The sequence below is a fragment of the Girardinichthys multiradiatus genome, chromosome 1, assembly GCF_021462225.1.
Source record: "Girardinichthys multiradiatus isolate DD_20200921_A chromosome 1, DD_fGirMul_XY1, whole genome shotgun sequence".
NCBI lineage: Eukaryota > Metazoa > Chordata > Actinopteri > Cyprinodontiformes > Goodeidae > Girardinichthys > Girardinichthys multiradiatus.
Genome location: NC_061794.1, coordinates 46,447,047 through 46,469,304, shown reverse-complemented (window position 1 = coordinate 46,469,304; position 22,258 = coordinate 46,447,047). Strand labels below are relative to the sequence as shown.

The 22,258-nt window shown below is 41.5% G+C and overlaps 2 protein-coding genes across 3 annotated transcripts in view; one reads left to right on the top strand and one right to left on the bottom strand.

Annotated features, from left to right (window-relative positions):
* The window catches only part of vps13d (vacuolar protein sorting 13 homolog D), a 73,605-nt gene extending 69,702 nt beyond the window's left edge, over window positions 1-3,903 (top strand). For both annotated transcript variants that reach the window (XM_047359247.1, XM_047359182.1), the window contains one exon: window positions 1,967-3,903. In XM_047359247.1, coding sequence (XP_047215203.1) covers window positions 1,967-2,098 — 132 coding nt within the window. In that variant the 3' untranslated portion in view covers window positions 2,099-3,903. The remainder of the gene's footprint in view (window positions 1-1,966) is intronic.
* LOC124864517 (immunoglobulin superfamily member 21-like) lies at window positions 2,412-22,036 on the bottom strand. Its single transcript, XM_047359363.1, has 10 exons — window positions 21,869-22,036; window positions 14,949-15,061; window positions 14,076-14,197; window positions 13,778-13,896; window positions 10,485-10,600; window positions 7,842-8,343; window positions 5,735-5,835; window positions 4,686-4,878; window positions 4,555-4,593; window positions 2,412-3,438 (listed from the first exon to the last, which is right to left on the bottom strand). Exons 1-10 carry the CDS (start codon window positions 21,930-21,932, stop codon window positions 3,356-3,358), a joined length of 1,452 nt encoding a protein of 483 aa, XP_047215319.1. The 5' UTR covers window positions 21,933-22,036; the 3' UTR covers window positions 2,412-3,355.
* Between the last annotated feature and the right edge of the window lie 222 nt (window positions 22,037-22,258).

Here is a 22,258-nt window from a genome sequence, read left to right as displayed (position 1 = left end):
CAGAGTGAAAAGGAATGGTGAGAGTACCGTCCCCTGTGGTGCTCCTGTGCTGCTGACTACCTGGTTAGACTCACAACCCTTCAGTCTCACAAACTGTGGTCTGTTTGTCAGGTAGTCTTTGATCCAGGAGATGGTTGAGGCCTCCACCTGAGTCTTCTGGAGTTTCTGGCAAAGCAAATCAGGTTGGATTGTGTTAAATGCACTGGAGAAATCAAAGAACATGATCTTCACAGTGTTGCTGGCTTTGTCCAGATGACAGTGGGTTTGTTGAAGCAGGTGTATGATGGCATCTTCAACTCCAACTCCACAGTGATAAGCTAACTGCAGCGGGTCCTGAAAGGGGTTTGTTTGGTTCCTCAGGTGGGCCAACAACAGCAGAGACAAACAAGATTGTGGTCTGAAACACAACGGATGATGAGGGCAAAAACCTGATGTCCTCGGTACAAAGATAATTCCTGTCCAGGATCAGGTTTAAAGGAACCGCTGTTAGGCCTCAAAGACCACCTCTCACAGCCAGATGTTTCCTTTATGTAACAGCAGCAAGAAAAAAGCTATATAAGATGTCCCTTTTAAAGTTTGTCACAAGTTGTGTGGTGGACACAGTAAACATGAAGAAGGTGCTCTGCTGAGAAGAGAGCAAAATTAATTATTTTTATTTTTAACTACATGCAAAATGTAGTTAAAAATAATAAAAGGAAAGTCTAACAGAGTTGAAGGGAACTTGGATGGAGCTAAATTCCAGCTAATAGTGGAGGAAAATCAGCCACGGGCTGCAAAGGCTTGAGACTGAGGTAGAAGACAAGCGACCCTTAACATATAGCAGTCTGAGAATGGTCTAGTCAAAGTCAAAAACTATATCCAACGGGATGCAGCTAAAATTCCAGCAAAAGGTGATTCTCCAAAGTATTGAATCAGGGAAGCTGACTATTTCAAAAAATATAATTTTTCTTCCATTCAGTTATGAGCTACTTTATGTTCATCTATCGCTTAAAATCCTAACAAAATACATCGTTGTTATGACAAAATAAAGGTTGAAGGAATCAGTCAGCTCCTAATTGAAAGGAAGCCGGTGCTCCCCGTCCTCAGCAGTAGGCATGAAATGAAAATAAAAGGTGCTGAGCTGAAGAATTTCTCATAAGTTGTCAGTTGGAGTCTGTAGGACCTTACCCTGGAGAAGAACGCTTTTAGGAAACATCTACCATGTTTGGATCATTTTCTCCAGCAGCATCTTAGGTACCTGGTAGGAACAGCACTAGTTCAAAACTCAGTGGTTCTACAGCCAACAGTGATCCACACCGTTCCTCTACCAAAGAGAGCAAAGACCAACTTTACTCCTGTTTTAACCTTCAGAACCAGTTTATATTGGATCCTGCCAGAAAACTGCAGAACTTGGAGAAGTTAAACCTTGACTGAATATTTCCTCTGATTAGAGATTCCTGAAAATGCTGTTTGTGAAACCTTCAATGTGTTTGGAAAGTTAAAAATCTCATCTTGTGTTGTTATACCTGCTCTAAATAGGTAATTTATTAAAGTAATAAAAAGACTTTTAATGAAAGAGATGGCGGTTAGGTTTGGACTGAACCTCATTAAGTTAATTATTTATTAGAATAAAAGCTGAAAATATGAACATTTAAATGTGTTTTCAGCATTGTTGCCAAATGCTGCATCAAGTTAAGTTATTCATGAACATCAAACTGTGGTGCAGTAATATTCCTGCTGACAGAATTTAGTTCCTGAAATGATCTGTGACCCGGTAACTTGCCAGGGTTCTGCAGACTGGGGACCAGAATAAGAAATAATCAGCTTGTGACTGTGCTGCTATATTCAGTTAACTGGTTATATTCCAGTGACTCGTGGTTACTGAATCCCCAACACTTAGTTTCCAGGGAGACGTCTGTAAACACCAGGAGCATGTGATCCATGTAGTGGTTCCTACAGCTTGTAACTGTAACGATTTCATCTCCAGGTCCACGTGAAGAGCGAGAGCCTCGCTGTTAAGATCTCCCAAGAAATCAACTACGCCAAGAGTCTGTACTGCGAGCAGCAGCTGATGCTGCCGGCTGATGAGAACGAGGACTTTCTGCTGCTTGAGTTCTGATGCAGACTTTTTCCTTCTGGGTCCGTAAAGCTTCTCTTAGGTTCTGAAGAGACTGCAGGATTGGACACCTGTGCTGTCCGTGTTTGAGCTGCTGTGAATGTAACACACCTGTGACCTGACGTCGAACCGAGCACTTTCAGATTCATGAACTATAAAAACCAAGTCAACCACTATTTGTTCTGGATGTTTATCAACACACAGAACTGTAAATATATCTACATAGAAGCACTAAAAACTGTATATATGTTGTGATAATAAAGATAGGATATTAACAAGAAGCTGACCATCTAAACTCTAACAAACTGCTTTTAGATGTGTGTGGAAGTCTATTAGAGAACATGAAGGTGGTGAGACCTGCAGGCTGGATGCCATTTTTGATTTTTACTCTCACAGACCTCCATCTTTTATCCACCAAGGTTTTTAACCAGTTTTAATAATGCACATATCAAAGTGTCACTGTCGGCCCGGTTCCCAGTGGAACCAGAGGGCAGGAATATCCAAGAAGGAAGAACTCCATCTGGGATTCTGCAGCCAACCGCAGCACTCAGTGTTTCCTGTCTCTGATTCGTCTAAACTGCTGCACAAGATGTTTGCTTCGTATCAGGGGGGTAGGTGGGGTGAGCTTTACTTCAGAGGATTTGCTGCAGGGTCGTGGTCCCTCCACACACATGATTGTTCACATTTAAGGAGGAAATCAGTACTTCCCTTTATGTTGCAGTGGTCTGATTAGCTCCGGTGACAGAACCTTTGAAAGCGGCTGTTTTTTAAGTTCTGATATATTGTGGATGCAAAGGTTAAGTGGAGAATTTTGCACCTCCAGACTGATGAAGATTATTTGTAGGCAGGCCACTTACCATTTTAAAATTACCTTTTAATATTTTTGCAATAAAACATTTGAGTAAATTTGTGTCGTTTAAAAAAAGTGAAGCACATCATTTAGTCCCAATGGAAGAATGATCTGAACCAGGAATCCTGGAAAAATGACCAAAGATGAGAAAGTCACGCTGTGACCCAGTGTGTAAACCTGTCTGTTCACATCCTCCCACAGGAGCAGGATCTGGCCTGGAGTGGCCTCCTCAGCTCATGCGCTGCTGGTACCAACATTAACTACACTAAAGCATGTGGATCCTGCAGCTTCTGTGTCTGATGACTCAGGGTGAGCCTCCAGTTCTGAGGTCTGGGTCTGATGGAGGTGAGGCTTCTACCAGGAGGTCCTCGGAGGGCAGCTTGTGTTCTGTTGGAGCCGCAGAGCTCAGGTCATGTCAGCTCCCAGGTGAATCTCAGCAGCAGCAACAGGATGTTTAATGTGAGGAGGTGCTGGCTGGCTACTGCGTTGATAGCTGCACACAAACAAGTAGAGATAAAGTTCATACAGCAGCTTCCTGTTGGACAATCAGTTGTTAAGATAGATGCTACTTTTGATGTTCCTGTTTCAATCTGGGTTTCTGCAAGACCTTTTACTCTGAAATTTAAACACTTTAGAAAGTCGTCTAAATTTCCTTACAAAGCTCAGAAATTTCATTTACTCATGTTAAATTTGTAAATCTGATTTCCTGCATTGGCTAAAACCTGTTTTCATTAACAGTTATGATGATTACTCTGTGAAAGGTGTTAACACTGGGTCAAAAAGAGAAGTTTAGTAAGTTCAAATGAACTTGCCTAAGCTACTAACCTTAGTTAACTTTATCTAGGTTTTAAATGGAGCTGCACAGTGTGTGAAATCACAGCATCACGCTGTGCCACATTACTTGGATGCAATATTTCAAGTGTTATGCACAAAACAATAAAACATTTGATCAGATGGATGAACTTTCACTGCCTTTATTTCCTAAACCTGTTGTATGTTTACTGTTCTAGACCATAAAGCAATCGCATGTTTTCCTAATATGCAGATTTAAGTCATATTTTAAAAAAATGTTAAAAACCCCTGAAGTTTATAGAAACTGTCAATGCTGCCTTCAAACCACTAAAATCCAAACCAAAGCAAGTCCCACTTTTCTGTGCTTGTACTGAACTCTGTCTTATAGCTACTGCTGAAACAGACCAAATGTAGATTATTCTTATTAAGCTTTTTATTAACAAACACTCATGATTGTTTAAAGAAACCAACCTGCAGCTCAGCACATTCTGAAGCCAGTTAGGTTCTGGAATTTACATGAGGACAATCAGGACTGACAATCATGAATAAATACTGAGTCCCAAGTTAGGAAAAAATCCAATTAAACGCCTGATTTAAACCAAATTTCAGATCAAAAACTTCTCCAAACTGATTATTTCTCTCCATCATTTCTGTTGAATTTGTTTCAGTTGTAACTGATTTATGAAAACATTTCAAAGTTTCTGAAGTATTTCTTAATTTGAACAGTCCTGCTGCATCAGAACTTTAATACCGATCATTAATAAGAACCATAGGAAATAACCAGAATTCAGCAGAATCTGCCTCTGAATGAACCTACCGACGAAATGTTCTCTTCCTTTCTTCAGTCGTGGGTTTTCTGTAACACAAAGTAAAACCAGTTTGTGTCAAGTCCAGTTCTGAGCAGTGCTTCTGATCAATTGCTGAACGTTCACATGGATAGGTACTCACCAAACACGATGAGGCGGGTGTGAGTGTCTGTGGAGCCCAGAGGATTCTGAGCTGTGCAGCGGAACATGGATCCGTTCAGCTCAGCATGGACCCGCTCCAGCACCAGCTCCCTCCCATCATGCTTCTCACTGCCATCCAGCAAATTCCCACCAACCCTAGTCCAGGTGAACAAGGGCTCAGGGAAGACCTTGGTCTGTGGGCACACACGTGTGCAGATGTTACTGTGTCCTGGAACCTTCAACACTGTCCTGCTCCAACAATCACAGGTACTGATCCACATTTGGTTACAGCTACAAACAGAAATGTATTTATATGAAAGTAAAACCTGGTGTTCAAATCTTTTACAACTAAAAATCTCAAAACTGTGGTAGACAAATGTATTCAACACCCTTTATTCTGATGCCCTAAATAAAAAATGGTGCAGCTGAATCAGAAATGTAATTCCAGCAAAAGACATTAATGTTCATCGCATCAACGTGACAAAATGTTGAAAAGTAATGAAAGACTATAAATTATTCCAAAACCCAATTTCTAATGTACATTTGGACCAAGTTGATGGTGAATTCAGTATAGTCAAATCATCAGCAGGGTTGAAGCCGTGAAACGGTCCATCTGAGCTCCATCCATCCATAAAACAGAAGGGTTGCTGAACAACACTAACTGCTGTGCTAAAACCAGTGCCTTCTTGTGTTCACCATGGTTACCTCCACAGAAATGTGAGCAGCAATCATCACTTGCATCAAAATGGCCTCACAAGCAGAAAGCTGCTGCTGAGAACGTTTACTGGATCTTCAAGAGAACCTCAAGCTGGGAGCTTCAGTCGCAAAGAAGAAGGCTTCAGGATCTCCAAGAAGGTCCAGCAAACTCCAGGATTGTCCTTTTTGTTATTTGCATTTATATTTTCTTTGACCTCTTCAACCATACCAGTTCAGTTGTAATACATTGTTTTCTTGACTGGACAAATCATCAACAGAAAGCTGCAGGCATGTCAGACACACTGGTCTATATTGTGACTAATTGTTTAAACAGCCTGTGTGTCAGAAACTCACAGCAGAAGGTCCCAGCTGGAAGCCCTGGACAGAAATGCGCACCGTGTCTCCCACTTTGGCCTTACTGGGTCTGGTGAAAAGCTTGGGTCCTCTGGGAGCAGCTGGAAGAAAAGCAGAGGACCACACTAAAATATTTTACCCCAACGCAGCAAAGCTTAAACTATCAGGTTGTCATGTAAATAACATGTTTAGCAGAATATGTTTATGACCTGAACATGGCAAAACCGCCTGCTTTTCATGTAATCACAGTTTAGATCAGTGTTGTTGAGAAGACTGTGCTGCATCATCAGGATAAATGTTTCTTTTTGAATTAATTCATTTTCTCCTTATCATTATTATCATTGTTGTCTGCAGTGAAGAAGGTGCTGCTCTGGTCTCTGAAGCTCTTGATTTTATGGTCAGACTACTGGACCTATGGTCAAAGAAATGAATGATGGCTGAACGGAGGAGGTTTCAAACATAAGTAACCAGAACATGCTGGACTCTGCCTTCAGGTGAAGGGCGGAGCTCTGAGTCGAACGGCTCCTCGTTCACATTGAAAGGAGTCAGCTGAGCTGGGTGGGGTATCTGACTGGATCTTGGATCGCTTCTTTCCAAGGTTTTGGATGCATTCCTGCTGCACCCCTTCTGGCTTAGCAACACCCTTTCCCTCCCCGGGAGGAACCGGAAGTCCTGGTTTTCCTTCTGAACATCCTACCTCCAAAACCTGATCTCAGGTAAATAACCAATGACTGAATGGATTGGTTATTTTATTATAATGTTTAATCTTTTTCTCTGATTGCACCTTAGTATCCCCTACTCAGTTATCAATATAAAGGCCTTTATAAGTCATGTTGGAAAAGTTGAAATCTAAATCTGCCAGGAATATGAAAAAATGTGTTGAATTATTAATGAAAACACCAGGAATATCCTACAGAACAATTAAAACAGCTGCTTTATATGTGCTGCACATGTTCAGTGAATAAAAATGTCTCCCTGCCCTTAAAATCATTTTGCCGTTTGTTCATTAGTGGTTTCCTTTTTAAAAACACTAATCCTTCGCCCAAACTGGGCTTGGATTCGACAATCCAAGCCCAGTTTGAATGACTCATCATAAACACAACCTTCTGTACTCATTAGAGACAAAAGGTCAAAGTTGATCAAACACTGAACTCTGACAGAGCTTTAAATCCCAACACTTTTTTATACAAAGGGGCTACTGCGTCCGAAAAGCATAGATATCACCTGAACTTTTCACATTTTATCTCTGACCACAAACCTTAGTGTGAGTAAGCGAGGTTTTATGTGAAAGACCACAACTGTAAAGTAGTAACAAAAGGATATATTGTTTTCTAGAGAAGCAGCCGAGAGACAAATTGTAACTCTAGAGGAGCTGCAGAGATCCACAGCTACTCCACAAATCTGGTCTTTATGGAAGAGAGACAAGAAGCTGTAAGAAGTCCTGTTTGGTCCCAGCCATGTTGGTGTCTGCTCAAAATGACAAAAATAAAACTTTTTGGCCTACATGAAAAATTCTAGTTGTAAAGAAAAACTAACACTAAAACAAACATCACCTTGAACACACACCACCCCACAGTATAACATGGCAGTGGCAGCATCATGCTGTGTGGATGCTTTTCTTTAGCATGTTGGAGAAGCTTATGAGTTTATGGGAAGATGGATGGAGCTGAATCAAGGATAATCCTGGACCACAACCTGTTAGAGGTTGCAAAAACACTGGTGTAAGAGACAGCGGGACATCGACCTTAAACACATGACCAGAGGCATATTCATGTGTTAGAGCGGCCCAGTCAAAGTTCAAACCAAATCCAATAAAAAAAAGCTGTGGCAAGGATTCATGTTCTCCATCTAATCTGACTGAGTCTGAACTTTTCAGTCTTTAGAAGCACAAAGCTAGAAGGGACATACTCCAAAAGACTTGCAGCAGAAATAGTTGGGTCAGTTTCCATGACCCGGGGGGACTGAAAATGACTCCATGCTAGTCTTTCAGATGCTCTGTATTGACTTATTACATCAAGTCCATGAAAAATACATAAAATGTGTGGTTGTTATGTGAAAAAACATTATAACAGGTGAACAGAGCTTTGGTAATGAGTCAGGAACTCACTGAGTGTGACCTCAGCCTGCATGGGCATGGACAGAGCTGGGTGTTTGACCTCACAGCTGAACAGGGCTTCATTATCCAGCTGTGGGTTGAGGTTCCAGGTCAGCATGGCTCTCACTTCCATGGTGCCATCACCCAACACCTGCTGCCAGTGCTGGAAGTAGTAGAGCGGGTCACTGCTCTGGACCCAGCGGGGAAACTCCCGGCTCACCACCGTTTCAGGGATCACCTCTGTGGTTGATTCAAGCTTCAACCTGGATCCTTCCTTTATGCCTTGTTCAAAGGTGTCCGTCTCATTTTGTCTAAGCTGGGTCAGCTCCACCCCTTGATTCTGCAGGGACAGTGACTTCTGGATTTTGGTGTCATCAAGGTCTCCCCTGGGAAGAACCTGGTTCCCACTCCGGTTTTTGTTGTGACTGGAGCCTTTACTGTTGTATCCCACCAAGGAGGAAGGCCGAGTTGCTGGAAACACATCAATAAGCTCACCATCCCTCTTGAAGTAAACCTGAAAAGCAAAAGATGAGTGATGCCATCACAAATTAAAATGATTATAAATAAATACCACGTTTGCAGATGAATTTGTAATCTCTGGTGAAAGTGGGGAGCAGGTGGAGGAGAACTTAGAGAGCTGGAGGTTTGCCTTAGAGAGAAGAGGATTGAAGCAACACCGAAAATGTGTGTGAATGAGGGTTAGGCAGGTGAAAAGGTGAAGCTGGAAGGAGCCTGTAAGACCTGCTATGGTCCATGGTTTGGAGACAGTGGTGCCATCTAAAAGGCTCAGCTAGAGGTGGTAGAATTGGAGATGCTGAAATGACCAGGATGGACTAAATTAGAAATAAGCAGATCAGTGGAACAACTAAGGTTGGACAGCTTGGAGATAAAGTTAGAGAGGCAAGGCTGAGATGGTTTGGACATGTTCTGAAGAGAGATAGAGAAAATAACTGCTGGGCAGGAGGAAAAGTTACTCATGGATAAGGAGGACATGGAGATGGTTGGTGTAACAGTTGAAGAGGCCAAGGTGGGGTAAAATGGAGGCAGGTGATTCGCTGTGGTGACCCATGAGGGGAGCAGCAGAAAGAAAAAAGAATTAAATACGTGGAACCCATGCTACGGACTTAGTTCCACCTACTTTTGAACCTTACAACTAAAAATTATTAATAACAATAACCATGTTAAATAAATCCTGAATTAGACCGATTCTGTTGTCAGATGTCCTTTTATGCCCATACAGCCAATTAACAGCAACAAGTCAGAAGAAACATAGACAAACATGGGAAAACATGCCTCCCATGAACCGGCAGCTTGAAGAACCACCTTTAGAAGCAAGAACTGTCAGTAGCTGTTTTCTGTCTGACTATCAGTCTCTCACATCACTGTGGATGAACTTTGGTCTGCTCTTCTTTCCAATGTTGCTTCAGTTCATCAAGACTTACAGCTATTTGTTTCTGCTCAGCCCTCTTATGGTTCCACCACAGCCTTTCAATCAGCTTGAGGTCTGGACATGACTGGGCCGCTGCAACACCTTAATCGTTTTTGTTTTCAGCCATTCTGCTGTGTTTGGGATCATTATCTGAACCTCCATCCATCAGACAGATGGATGACTCACATTGGACTCTAAAATACTTTGGCATTTTGAGGAGTTCATGGTCGAGTCAATGACAGCAAGGTGCCCAGGTCCTGTGGCTGCCAAACAAGGCCAAACATCATCCCTCCACCGTGTTTGACAATTGTATGGCATAAAGAGTTGCTATTACAATAATGCAACAGAAATGTTGGTTTCACAAAGAGAAATTGAGCTGGCAGCTGGATAAAAAAAATGAAAATGTTAACTAGGTTATTAGATCAATCTGTGTAACAATAAGATTAGTTTATGTATATTATAAACGATTTTGGAAAGCTGAATGTCTTTGCTACCGGATTTTATTTGATCACAAATGCAGCTGTTTACTAATCCTCTGGTATTAATGCTAAATACTTTGGCAAAGAGGTCGTTCAGGGTACAGATTTCAAACTTTTTATCTGCTTCAGGCTGCATTTCTCTGTGTGTGTGTGTGTGTGTGTGTGTGTGTGTGTGTGTGTGTGTGTGTGTGTGTGTGTGTGTGTGTGTGTGTGTGTTCCTGTCTTGGCATCACAGTGAGAACCATTTTCCCGATTTCACCATCAAATTGAGGACCGTTTGTACCAAAGTGAGGACATTTTGCTGGTCCTCACGACCTATTTTGCTAATGGTTAGGTTTAGGACTAAGATGTGAATTGAGTTTAGGTTAAGGTTAGGGTTAGATAAGCACTGGTAATGGTTAGGTTTAGGGTTATTGTCAGGGTTAGGGCATAGAAAGGGTTGAAAATGACTGAAAATCAATGGAAGTCAATGGGAGTCAACACATGGTCCTCACTACATATAGTAAAACAAGAGTGTGTGTGTGTGTGTTTCATATCAAATCCAGCTGTGAACTCATTATTATAGTGCAATAAAAATGCAAGCACCCTCTTTTGCTCTGTTACACTTTTCATTTATTTCCCAGAGATTTTTCCACAGTTATAAATAGATGGCAAACTGGATTTTTGGGGATTCAAGCACAGACCCACGTAAGAATATCTGGAGCTGAGCCCTTCGAGAGAGATAACAAGCAAACGGATCTGTCTTACCAGGGGAGCCGGTTTTGCTCCAGTAACAATGCAAACCAGAGTGAAGTTCTTGACCTCGTAGCGGCTGAATGGAGCTGGGCTGTTGGCTGCTGCGACAGAAATAGACTTGGGGGGAACTGAAGAGAGAGCACAAAGGCACAACGCCATTTAGACACTGGAAAGGATTAATATTCCTACATTATAGGCTTACGGGAAAGATGAGACTGCTATGTTTTTTTAAGTGAAAACATTTGTTTTTATTATTTTAGCAATTAGTATGGTTTTTATTCATAGTTATCAAGCTATTATCATTGTAGTACAGCCTAGAACAGTTATCAAGAAACAAAGTTACATTAATTTGTGATCAGATGTTCACAGTCAGAAAAATAATCTAGAACAGAGTTGAGGGTTTCTCCCCATCCCTGTAGCTCAGGTTCCAGTACGGCTGCCACCAGTTTAACAGCTACTGAATCTCTAATGTCTCTATTTGTCAACTTCTCTGTAGAGAAGTGATAATGGACCAGCAGAACTCAGCTGCCTTTGGTTGTAAACAGAAATCAGATCGTTTTGTAAAGAAAAAATACCTTTCTGATGAAAACAGTGAATCTCTCTTTTTTGTTGCAGCTTTATTAAACAAGTCTTACGCATAACCTTGGCTTCAAGAGAAAGAAGAACACAAAGGTGAGAGGTGAGAACTCAACAAAGTTCATGCCAAGGTCATGACAGACAGCTCCTGAAGAGTTGAGAAGTCGATCATCGAAATGACCAGGGGTGCAGATGAAGTTGAAGCATGAAGTTTCTTACATAAGTGTCTGTTTTTAAGGAGGTTTTTACTTCAGTAGTAAAAACTATTTGTTGACATCCATGAATTGTGTAAATGAAAAACAAAATCAATTCTCTCCCTCTCCAAACTTTCCTCCTGCTTGTTTGTTTGTTGTTCAGTTTTGTTTTAATAGTGTCTGAGCCAAATGAGTGAGACACTGTTTGACTGAAGCTGCTGTTTAGGGTGTGGCATTAGCTTACAGGGAGTTTTTAATTTCAAAGAAATACAAAATAATAATTTCTAATATCTACAGTACTGTTGTCGGGGCCATCCATTTTGGTCGCACATTTTGACATGCGCAGCTCAACAGACGTCGCAGCTCTGACGTCACTGGGAGCATAAACCGGCTGAGATGCAGAGTTTTGTTGCCATTTCCGCCTGTCGCAGAACAGCGTATAGGAGGCGCATTTCTGGAGAGACAAGAGCTTGCAAGCGAACTTTTGCTCCACAAGGCCATTCCCGGAAGAGCTTGAAAGCTGGAAATCTGTCTGATACGAGAAGATCAGAGGATTTATTTGCCGATCGAAGACCACGCCACAACCGGCGCAGGTAAAAAAAAACCTAGAGAGGTTCTATGTCCAAGGAGATGAGATTCCTCCTTGTTGATTCAGTTCTTCATCTTTTCCCCTCCTGGACGGATGAGAATTTTACAGTTTTTTTTCTTGAGTTGATCACGGACGTGTGATCCCCCCTCCCCTCGTTTTTCTTCAGACCTGATCCTCAACCAGAGAAGAGAAGAAATCAACGTCAAAGTAATTTGGTTATTTTCATATTAAACCAGATAGGTGCATTTAGAGGTCTGGGCAGGATGAGGCAGTTAAGGTGATGTAGGATCACCAGTAGTTAATCTAAGGTATTAACTTGTTTCATTCAACACAGATTGAAGTATTTTATGCTGAGCTGTGTTTTTATTTGCTGCTGAATCGTTAATGTTTGTCTGGCTGATCTGAAATCAGTCAGGAGTTAGAAGTTGGACTTTTAAAAGTTTTTCATTCAAAGCAGCTGCGGTCTGGGCCTCGCCCGACCACTCTTTGTTCCAGTTTTATTACTGGAGATTTTCCACTGAGTTCCCGCCTCAGAGTTTATGACCCTTTGTCAAGATTTGGGGCGATCAGCTGATAGAGGCTAAAGGGGCGTGGCCTCACCGTTTTATCAGCTGATCGCTGCGATGGAGACATCAACACAACAGGAGGATTTCTTCCCATTTAACCCAAATTACACATTTTGTTCATAAAACTACTGGTTTGATCTTCATAGACACTAAATGCATATACGTATTTTTCTTTTATTATTATTGTTAGATAGTCATTGTTATTCCCTTTGTGTAGAATAGTGTTTGTTAGGTGAAGGTTTTTGGACCAGAATAATGATATATCAAGATTATTTGGCTTCAATAAATCTTTATATATATAATTAAGAGAAGCGTTTGTGTTTATTTCGTGCAAGAGAGATTTATCTGTCAAAACAAGGTCAAAGTTCCTCTACCTTCGGTGAAGCGGTTGAATAAACAGTGATAGTTTGTGGTTTTGGTTAATAATTTGTAATTATTAAAGAGCTTTGAGCCCATAATCACAACACCAGAGGATATCTCTGATTTCTATTCGTAAGTCATGATTTTTGGTTAAGAAATTAGTTTTTTTCCAAATTATGATTTAAAATTATAATTCTTGATGAATATTAATTAATCAATAGCTTATTAGTAAAATAGACTTTTAACTGCTTCCATTCACTGCTGCTTTGTTTTACACAATTACTGCACAGCTCTGATTATGTTCTGGTCACACAACTATTTGGATAAACAGGAGTGCCAATGCACACCAGGGCACGGAAGACTAACAATGGTGGTCAAAGCTGGAGCAGGAATTACAACGTCTACCTAAAGTGCTTTTAAATCCCAGGGTAGGGTGCTGGTATTTCGGGTGTCCAAGCTGCTGCTTCACAGACAACATTTCTCCTGACTTTCTCCTCCTCACTGGACTAATTGAGATAAATCTTCAGCGAATGAGCTCACATTCAAGCTGTAGACCTTATCACTACTTTCCTCTTGGGTGGCCATTGTGTTCTGCACTGATGCTGGAGTCTAGTGTCCAATACTGAAACGCCACCGTTCTTCAGCAACTTTTAGCTTCATGATCAGTTTCTTTCTTTTAAGCTACTTTTTAGCTTGGACATGAATATAGGCACACCTGTCATAAGCTAAAAGTCCAAACACAGTTGGACATAAAAATCTGTACAAATAACAAATTATGCTGCTTAAGTTTGATGTGATGTCATTCCCACATCCAGTTTCTTGATGGGACGTACACGTTCCTCCTTGATGTAGTGATCTTCTGACGTTGCTTTGAAACCAAACCTTTTTACCAAAATTGAACTGCATACATTAAATGTAACAAATTGTCGTTTGCAAGAAATTGTAATTGTTTTCCGCAATATTAACCATTTAAAAAAATGAATAAAAACGTATGACGAAAAGAATGAAATGAATACAAACCAATAACAGTAAGAGTGATGCTGCCAGAGGCTACAACCAGCTTCTCTCTGGAACCTTTGTTGTAGATGCCCACATGGCATTCATACAGACCATCATCCTCCAGCTGGACCTCTGGAAGTCTGATTACAGACAAAGTCACAAAAACAAAACAAATATTCCAAAACATTATAACTTCTGTTGTCATTGGACCAAATCTGAACTCTTTTTGGTCCTTCAAACAAACGCCATACTCTAACACAGAACAGTGACTGCATCCTAAGCTTAATCAGTTTTTTATTGTATTAAACCATAACCTTACCGTACTGTTGAGTGGTAAACCAGTTCCTCTCGTTTCCTCTCGTCTTCCATGTTGGAGAAACTTACGTTGTATACAGAATCATAGGTGAAAATCTTTTGCTTGGCGTTGCCTCCTTCAGTTACCTGCAATGTAAACCAGTTTAGAAGAACACTGCACCAATAAACACATGCTGACTAAAAGGTATAAATGAGGAGTAAAATTCAAAACAGTTATTTTGTTTTCTGTCATGATGAAGCAAGTAAACTATTGTAACTATTCCTTGGTACACTTAGTAGTAAGTGAAGAGCAGCAAGTATTTTAATGAGTTTCATAATCTGGAGGCTATTTACCATTTTATTTATGTGTGAGCTGACAGTGTATTGATTACTAATGTGTTTAAATATGGCTCTGATGTAAAAATCATTTATTTAATCAGAATATTATTAATAATTTGGTCAATAGTGAATGCTTTCGGATAAAAAGTCTGTGGATATGAACCGCTGCGAATTACTTTCAAGGGTCACAAAGACTAGAACATGTCTGATGCAACTACACATAAATGTTGCACAGTGGATCTCACTTGTGTTTAACCAAAGAGGAAGGTATTCTTGCCTTTTGTTGCACTATAGTCATATTTTACTTGTTTAATTTTGTCAAACTACAATACATTAGTAAAAATACTTTTAGTGACAAAAGGGAAAATTTTAAAAGGAGGTACATGGACCTTAATGGCTGATCAGTATAAATATTAATGCAGCAGTTTCCAGATTAGTTTAATCATTTTCAGGAATCAAAATGACTAAACTTTCTCCTGAGCTTTTATTAACTGTTAGCATGTTATTCACTTCTACATGAAGTCCAAAGCACTGAAACCAACTTATCCTTAATGCTCACCTGAAACCATGCGATTTCTCGCAGGATACCATCTGTTTGGAAGTTGCACTTTAACGTGACCGTGTCTCCGATGACGACAGGGGGGAGAAGGTCCATGGAAACAATCAAATAACCTGCAAATCAGACCAGGAGAGGATCCATGGCTGCACTTGGTTACATCACACACAGGTGATACACAAATGGGTGGAGAATCACCTGTTTGGAAAGGAGGCTGATTTTATATCATATAATTAGGACAGAGAGTGACATTCAGTGACCCTGTAGTCCAACACCTTCTTGTCAGCATGTCTATCCCTTGACAACTTACATAACTTAAAGGTCCACAAGACAGAAGTGGCTGACCTTTGCCTGTCTTTAAATCACATTCTGCACTCTGCTGATGCATGGAAATGCCAGGAACATCTGTTTCCACAGATTGCAGCAGAACTCCTGCAGGAGGTGGATCCACTCTCCCCCAGTGGACGACATCCACTTAAACAGCCTGGCGTTGAACTTTTTGCTAATGAAGCTGGACAGAGGTCTGTTTTTTGTTAGGAGTTCATCTACAGGTCCTTCTCAAAAAATTAGCATATTGTGATGAAGTTAATTATTTTCCATAATGTCATGATGAAAATTTAACATTCATATATTTTAGATTCATTGCACACTAACTGAAATATTTCAGGTCTTTTATTGTCTTAATACAGATGATTTTGGCATACAGCTCATGAAAACCCAAAATTCCTATCTCACAAAATTAGCATATCATTAAAAGGGTCTCTAAACGAGCTATGAACCTAATCATCTGAATCAACGAGTTAACTCTAAACACCTGCAAAAGATTCCTGAGGCCTTTAAAACTCCCAGCCTGGTTCATCACTCAAAACCCCAATCATGGGTAAGACTGCCGACCTGACTGCTGTCCAGAAGGCCACTATTGACACCCTCAAGCAAGAGGGTAAGACACAGAAAGACATTTCTGAACAAATAGGCTGTTCCCAGAGTGCTGTATCAAGGCACCTCAGTGGGAAGTCTGTGGGAAGGAAAAAGTGTGGCAGAAAACGCTGCACAACGAGAAGAGGTGACCAGACCCTGAGGAAGATTGTGGAGAAGGGCCGATTCCAGACCTTGGGGGACCTGCGGAAGCAGTGGACTGAGTCTGGAGTAGAAACATCCAGAGCCACCGTGCACAGGCGTGTGCAGGAAATGGGCTACAGGTGCCGCATTCCCCAGGTCAAGCCACTTTTGAACCAGAAACAGCGGCAGAAGCGCCTGACCTGGGCTACAGAGAAGCAGCACTGGACTGTTGCTCAGTGGTCCAAAGTACTTTTTTCGGATGAAAGCAAATTCTGCATGTCATTCAGAAATCAAGGTGCCAGAGTCTGGAGGAAGACTGGGGAGAAGGAAATGCCAAAATGCCAGAAGTCCAGTGTCAAGTACCCACAGTCAGTGATGGTCTGGGGTGCCGTGTCAGTTGCTGGTGTTGGTCCACTGTGTTTTATCAAGGGCAGGGTCAATGCAGCTAGCTATCAGGAGATTTTGGAGCACTTCATGCTTCCATCTGCTGAAAAGCTTTATGGAGATGAAGATTTCATTTTTCAGCACGACCTGGCACCTGCTCACAGTGCCAAAACCACTGGTAAATGGTTTACTGACCATGGTATCACTGTGTTCAATTGGCCTGCCAACTCTCCTGACCTGAACCCCATAGAGAATCTGTGGGATATTGTGAAGAGAACGTTGAGAGACTCAAGACCCAACACTCTGGATGAGCTAAAGGCCGCTATCGAAGCATCCTGGGCCTCCATAAGACCTCAGCAGTGCCACAGGCTGATTGCCTCCATGCCACGCCGCATTGAAGCAGTCATTTCTGCAAAAGGATTCCCGACCAAGTATTGAGTGCATAACTGTACATGATTATTTGAAGGTTGACGTTTTTTGTATTAAAAACACTTTTCTTTTATTGGTCGGATGAAATATGCTAATTTTGTGAGATAGGAATTTTGGGTTTTCATGAGCTGTATGCCAAAATCATCCGTATTAAGACAATAAAAGACCTGAAATATTTCAGTTAGTGTGCAATGAATCTAAAATATATGAATGTTACATTTTCATCATTACATTATAGAAAATAATGAACTTTATCACAATATGCTAATATTTTGAGAAGGACCTGTATATTCAACGTCACACTCCAGCCTGTGCTCGGGAAGAAAGGGCACCTTGAAGAGCAACACCACATCACTGCAGGAACGACTGTGTCACCACAACCAGCCTCACCTCCACACTGGCCTCAACAGCATGACGTCACTGTGGCTGCAGATTATTTTTCTCCCATGTTTTTCCTCTTAATCCTCCCTAGAGCTTTTCATCCAAAGAGCCAGGCATTGCCCATCTCTGGCCTTTCCAGACACACAAACAATGCGGAAGAAAGATTAACATATATCTAAATGAGGTCAAAAAGCAAAGAGTTGTCAGTAACCTGCAAACAAATGATTTACTGATAAAAACCTTATTTGGGAATTGGAAAATGAAATTTGCGTAAACATATTAGAAATTGATATGACTGTATGATGAGAGCTTTAGATTGTCTGTGGACCTTTCTTGCTTTTGTCCTAATTTACGCAGGAAAAGATAAGCTTCTGTGAAAAAAGATGTTCGTAAAGTATTCAATCTTCCATGTCTTGTAGTGCCCTGCAAAAGTATGCACGCCTTTTGAATGTTTTCATTTCGAGTTGTGTTACAAACACAAACTTATTGTAAATGGATTTCAGGTGCTCACACAATGTAGTGCATTATTTTAGTGCATGTAGACAGAAAATTTCACATCTGCTCATGTGGGAGAATCTGTTTATGGAACCACCGTTGGTTATGGCCTCCACAAATCAGGTGTTAATGGAAGAATGGCATGAGGAAAACCATAAGAAGTTGCATCTGGCCCTTTCTACTAGCCGTATAGGGGATACAGGTGCTCTGGCAGTCACACTGAACACACCATCACCAGACCGAAACATAGTGGTGGCAGGTTCTTGCCTGGGGAGGGGGCGTATGGGGAATCTAGTAAGGGCTGATGGGAAGATGGATGAAGCTAAATCCAGAACAACCTTGAAGACCATCTGTAAGAGGCTGCAGAAGAATGGAGTCTGTGCTGGAAGTTCACCTTCCAGAGGGACCACGACCCAGCTAGAGCTACAATAGATGGTTTGGATTGAAGCATGTTCATGTATTAGAATGGCCTAGTCAAAGTCCAGACCTAAATCCCACTGAGAGTCTGTTATAAGACTTGAAAACTGATGTTCACAGATGCTCTTCAATCCATCTGACAGAACCTGAGCTCTTTTGCAAAGAAGAATGGGCAAAACTGTTAGATGTACAAACCTGGTAGAGACAGACTCCAAAAGACTTGCAGCTGTGATTGTAGTGACAGAAAATAACTACAATGTATTGGCTCAGTATATGCTGAATAAAAATTCCTGCCACACTTTTCAGATTTTCCTTCCACTTCACAATTAAGCACTTTGTGTTAGTCTCTTACATATAATCCTAATAAAATACAAAATGGTAAAAGATCAAGAGGTATGGATGTTTTGTGTGGCACTATATATTGATTTTAGGAAGAAGATTGGCCTGTAGGGCAGCTATGCTTTCTTCTCATATGTGGCACCAGTGATCTTACCAGACCAGAACCTTCAACAGCATTGGTTGAGTGAAGTAAGTTCACTTATCTTACTGCAGCTCATCATGCAAGCACTAGATTTAACAAGTTAAGCCACCTTCTGGTTAAAAATCATCCCTACCACAGTAATACATCAGCTGGTGGGAGGTTAGAATCCATCCATCCACCCATTCATAGCTTACCTAACAATAGCAACAAATTCATATACACTCACCGGCCACTTTATTAGGTACACCCGTCCAACTTCTCGTCAAAGCAAATTTCTAATCAGCCAATCACATGGCAGCAACTCAATGCATTTATTCATTTAGACATGCTGAAGATGATCTGCTGCAGTTCAAACCGAGCATCAGAATGGGGAAAAAAGGTGATTTAAGTGACTTTGAACGTGCCATGGTTGTTGGTGCCAGACGGGCTGGTCTGAGTACTTCAGAAACTGCTGATCTACTGGGATTTTCACACACTGCCATCTCTAGGGTTTACAGAGAATGGTCCTAAAAAGAGAAAATCTCCAGTGAGCGCCAGTTCTGTGGGCGCAAATGCCTTGTTGATGCAAGAGGTCAAAGGTGAATGGCCAGACTGGTTCGAGCTGATAGAAAGGCAACAGTAACTCAAATAACCACTTGTTACAACCAAGGCATGCAGAAGAGCATCTCTGAATGCACAACACGTCGAACCTTGAGGCGGATGGGCTACAGCAGCAGAAGACCATACCGGGTGCCACTCCTGTCAGCTAAGAACAGGAAACTGAGGCTACAATTCACACAGACTCACCAAAATTGGACAATAGAAGATTGGAAAAACGTTGCCTGGTCTGATGAGTCTCGATTTCTGCTGCAACATTTGGATGTTAGGGTCAGAATGTGGCATCAACAACATGAAAGCATGGATCCATCCTGCCTTGTATCAACGGTTCAGGATGGTGGTGGTGTAATGGTGTGGGGGATATTTTCTTGGCACACTTTGGACCCCTTAGTACCAATTGAGCATCGTGTCAACGCCACAGCCTACCTGAGTATTGTTGCTGACCATGTCCATCCCTTTATGACCACAGTGTACCCATCTTCTGATGGTTGCTTCCAGCAGGACAACGCGCCATGTCATAAAGCATGAATCATCTCAGACTGGTTTCTTGAACATGACAATGAGTTCACTGAACTCAAATGATCTCCACAGTCACCAGATCTCAATCCAATAGAGCACCTTTGGGATGTGGTGGAACGGGAGATTCACATCATGGATGTTCAGCCGACAAATCTGCAGCATCTGTGTGATGCTATCATGTCAATATGGACCAAACTCTCTGAGGAATGTTTCCAGTACCTTGTTAAATCTATGCCACCAAGGATTGAGGCAGTTCTGAAGGCAAAAGGGGGTCCATTGGGTTTCATCTCTGCTTCAGTTAGAGAGGTTCAGGTATCAGGTAACTTATTCCCGGGTAGGAGCAGGATGGAGCAGTAGATGGATGGACAGATCAGGGCCTCATCTGCAGTAACAAGATTGTTTCTCCAGCCTGGTCCTTCTATGTTCTCACTCAGGGTGGTGATGTATGAAGCATGAGTGAAAGAACTAAATCCTGGATATGAGTGGCTGAAATGAGCTTCTTGTGTAGGTTGGCTGTGCTCTGCATTAAAGGTAACGTGAGGAGGTCCGTCATCCAGAGAGAGCATGGAGTAGAGCTGCTGTTCCTTCGCATCTAAGGACTCAGTTAAGGTGGTCGGAGCATCTCATTAGAAGGCTTCCTGGGTACTGCCTTATTTGGAGCATGCTGGTGAGGCAGTAAGGACAACTGGGCCAGACCCATAAGTCACTGGAAAAATTATGCTACATGCATCCCTTCTGGCTTGAGAACACTGACATTCCTGATAAGGTTCTGCATAGTGATAGTGACACCAGAGAGAGGGGTCTGGGTTTATCTGTTGGACCGGTTACGTCCGCAATCTGATCTCTGATAAACTAAAAAACCCAGAGTGGATGAACTGATATTTGCAGGCTGGGCTTGGTTCCGACTTAAAATATCTTTCCTGATGTTGTCAGTGCAGACTGGGTCAGCGCTCTCTATATATGTCAGGGGTAAGACTCAGGCTGGCTAAGCTGTTCTGTTTTCTAGGAGTATCAGAAAGATTCATAACCAATCCAAACTGTAGGCAGAAGAGTCCAAGATCATGGACAGAAAATCTGGGAATTCTGCTTGGGGATTAACATCCATGCACTTTGTGCTTTGAACAGCAACAAGCATTTAATCACTTGAAAGTACAGATTACCATAAGCAATATGGCCCAGAGTCAGACAATGGGCTCTTTTATCCCCAAAGGAACATCTCCAAACAGCGTTAGGTAACCCACTAGATATCAGTTCTGGTCTCCACACGAGCCCCGACAATAAGTCTGGAGCTAAAGTTAGAATAACTTAAATGCCAACATCTTTATCTAAGCACAACAGATATTTAAACACAGATTTAAATTATTGCTGTGATGCACACGTTTGTGAATGTTTATACTCCGCGTTCCTGCAAACGCCTGTTATACCAAAGAATGACTGGTGTTCTTCATGTTTTAGATGTCTGTTTGTTCCAACATTCCTGATTCAAATGGTTGAAATAACTCCTCACACTGCTCAGGAGCTTTTAAATTACTCATTTATTTACCTGGGGGAATTACCCAGAAGTTGCACACCGCTGTGCTACACATGCATGCACACCTCACAACATAGTAGGCACAGTCTGTCCTGCAAGAAATCTTTATGTCAGGATGTACAAATATGCAAACTCCAAAGAATTTGTCACCTTTTTAAACTTTAAAAGTTGTTTTTTATGTTTCCAGCTTTCTTTCTTTCTACTAAACCACATCCTAAATATTCCAAAACACCCCTTTAATTGTCCTGCTGGGCCTTTTTGCTCGCTGGTTAATGAATTAAAACCATTATTAGGAATGAGATGCAGTCAAGCTTGATTAAGCTAAAATAATGAGATCATCACATCTGATGATGATGATTAAAAATAAAATAAACACCAACAGGATCACAAGAAACACTTTTATTCAAAGTGAGTTTGAGACTAAAAAGGCTGGAGCAGTTTGACTAAAATAATTTACAAAGGAAAGAGAAGCTGGTGTTTGCTCACAGGTAGAGCATCAATCAGAGTTGAGTGCTCTGCACAAAGGCAAATTAAGGGATCATCAAAAGTAATTATGATAAAACAAGACATAGCGAGCCCCCTGAGGTGGGTTGCTTTAGAACAGTTTGAGATGTTGGTTGCTGTTCTTACCTTCAGTTAGACCGAGAATTTGAGAAAGGAGGAGGATGCAGTAGAGAGAAAGAGAACGTGTCATCCTGCTGAGTGCTGCTCAGACCTACGGATGCTCCATCTGCTTTCAGGGTGGTGGTTTTTATCTCCCACTGAGGCTGCAGGGATCTGCTGAGCAGGTTTATAGTCAGAGGATTACAGCAGCTTTCTCCCCCACCCTCCTCCTCCTCTCTCTCACTTTGTTGCTGTCTGTGCCCATAACTTAATGTAAAATCATTTCACCTTAATCTATTATTAAAGCAACACTTTACAGCAAAATGCATCTCAAAGAGCTCCTGTTCTGATCCAATTATATGTGAACCAGTCAATTCAATCCACCTTCAACCCAATCCAATACAGAAGGTTCAGGAT

What these genes read in the sequence shown, in the direction of transcription:
- LOC124864517 (XM_047359363.1), bottom strand. Translation starts at nt 21,932, where the DNA reads ATGACACGTTCTCTTTCTCTCTACTGCATCCTCCTCCTTTCTCAAATT. An exon ending in GAGAAATCGCATGGTTTCAG is followed by an intron (nt 14,198 to 14,948) that starts GTGAGCATTAAG and finishes TTTACATTGCAG; the next exon opens with GTAACTGAAGGAGGCAACGC. An exon ending in CACCCGCCTCATCGTGTTTG is followed by an intron (nt 4,594 to 4,685) that starts GTGAGTACCTAT and finishes TTTGTGTTACAG; the next exon opens with AAAACCCACGACTGAAGAAA.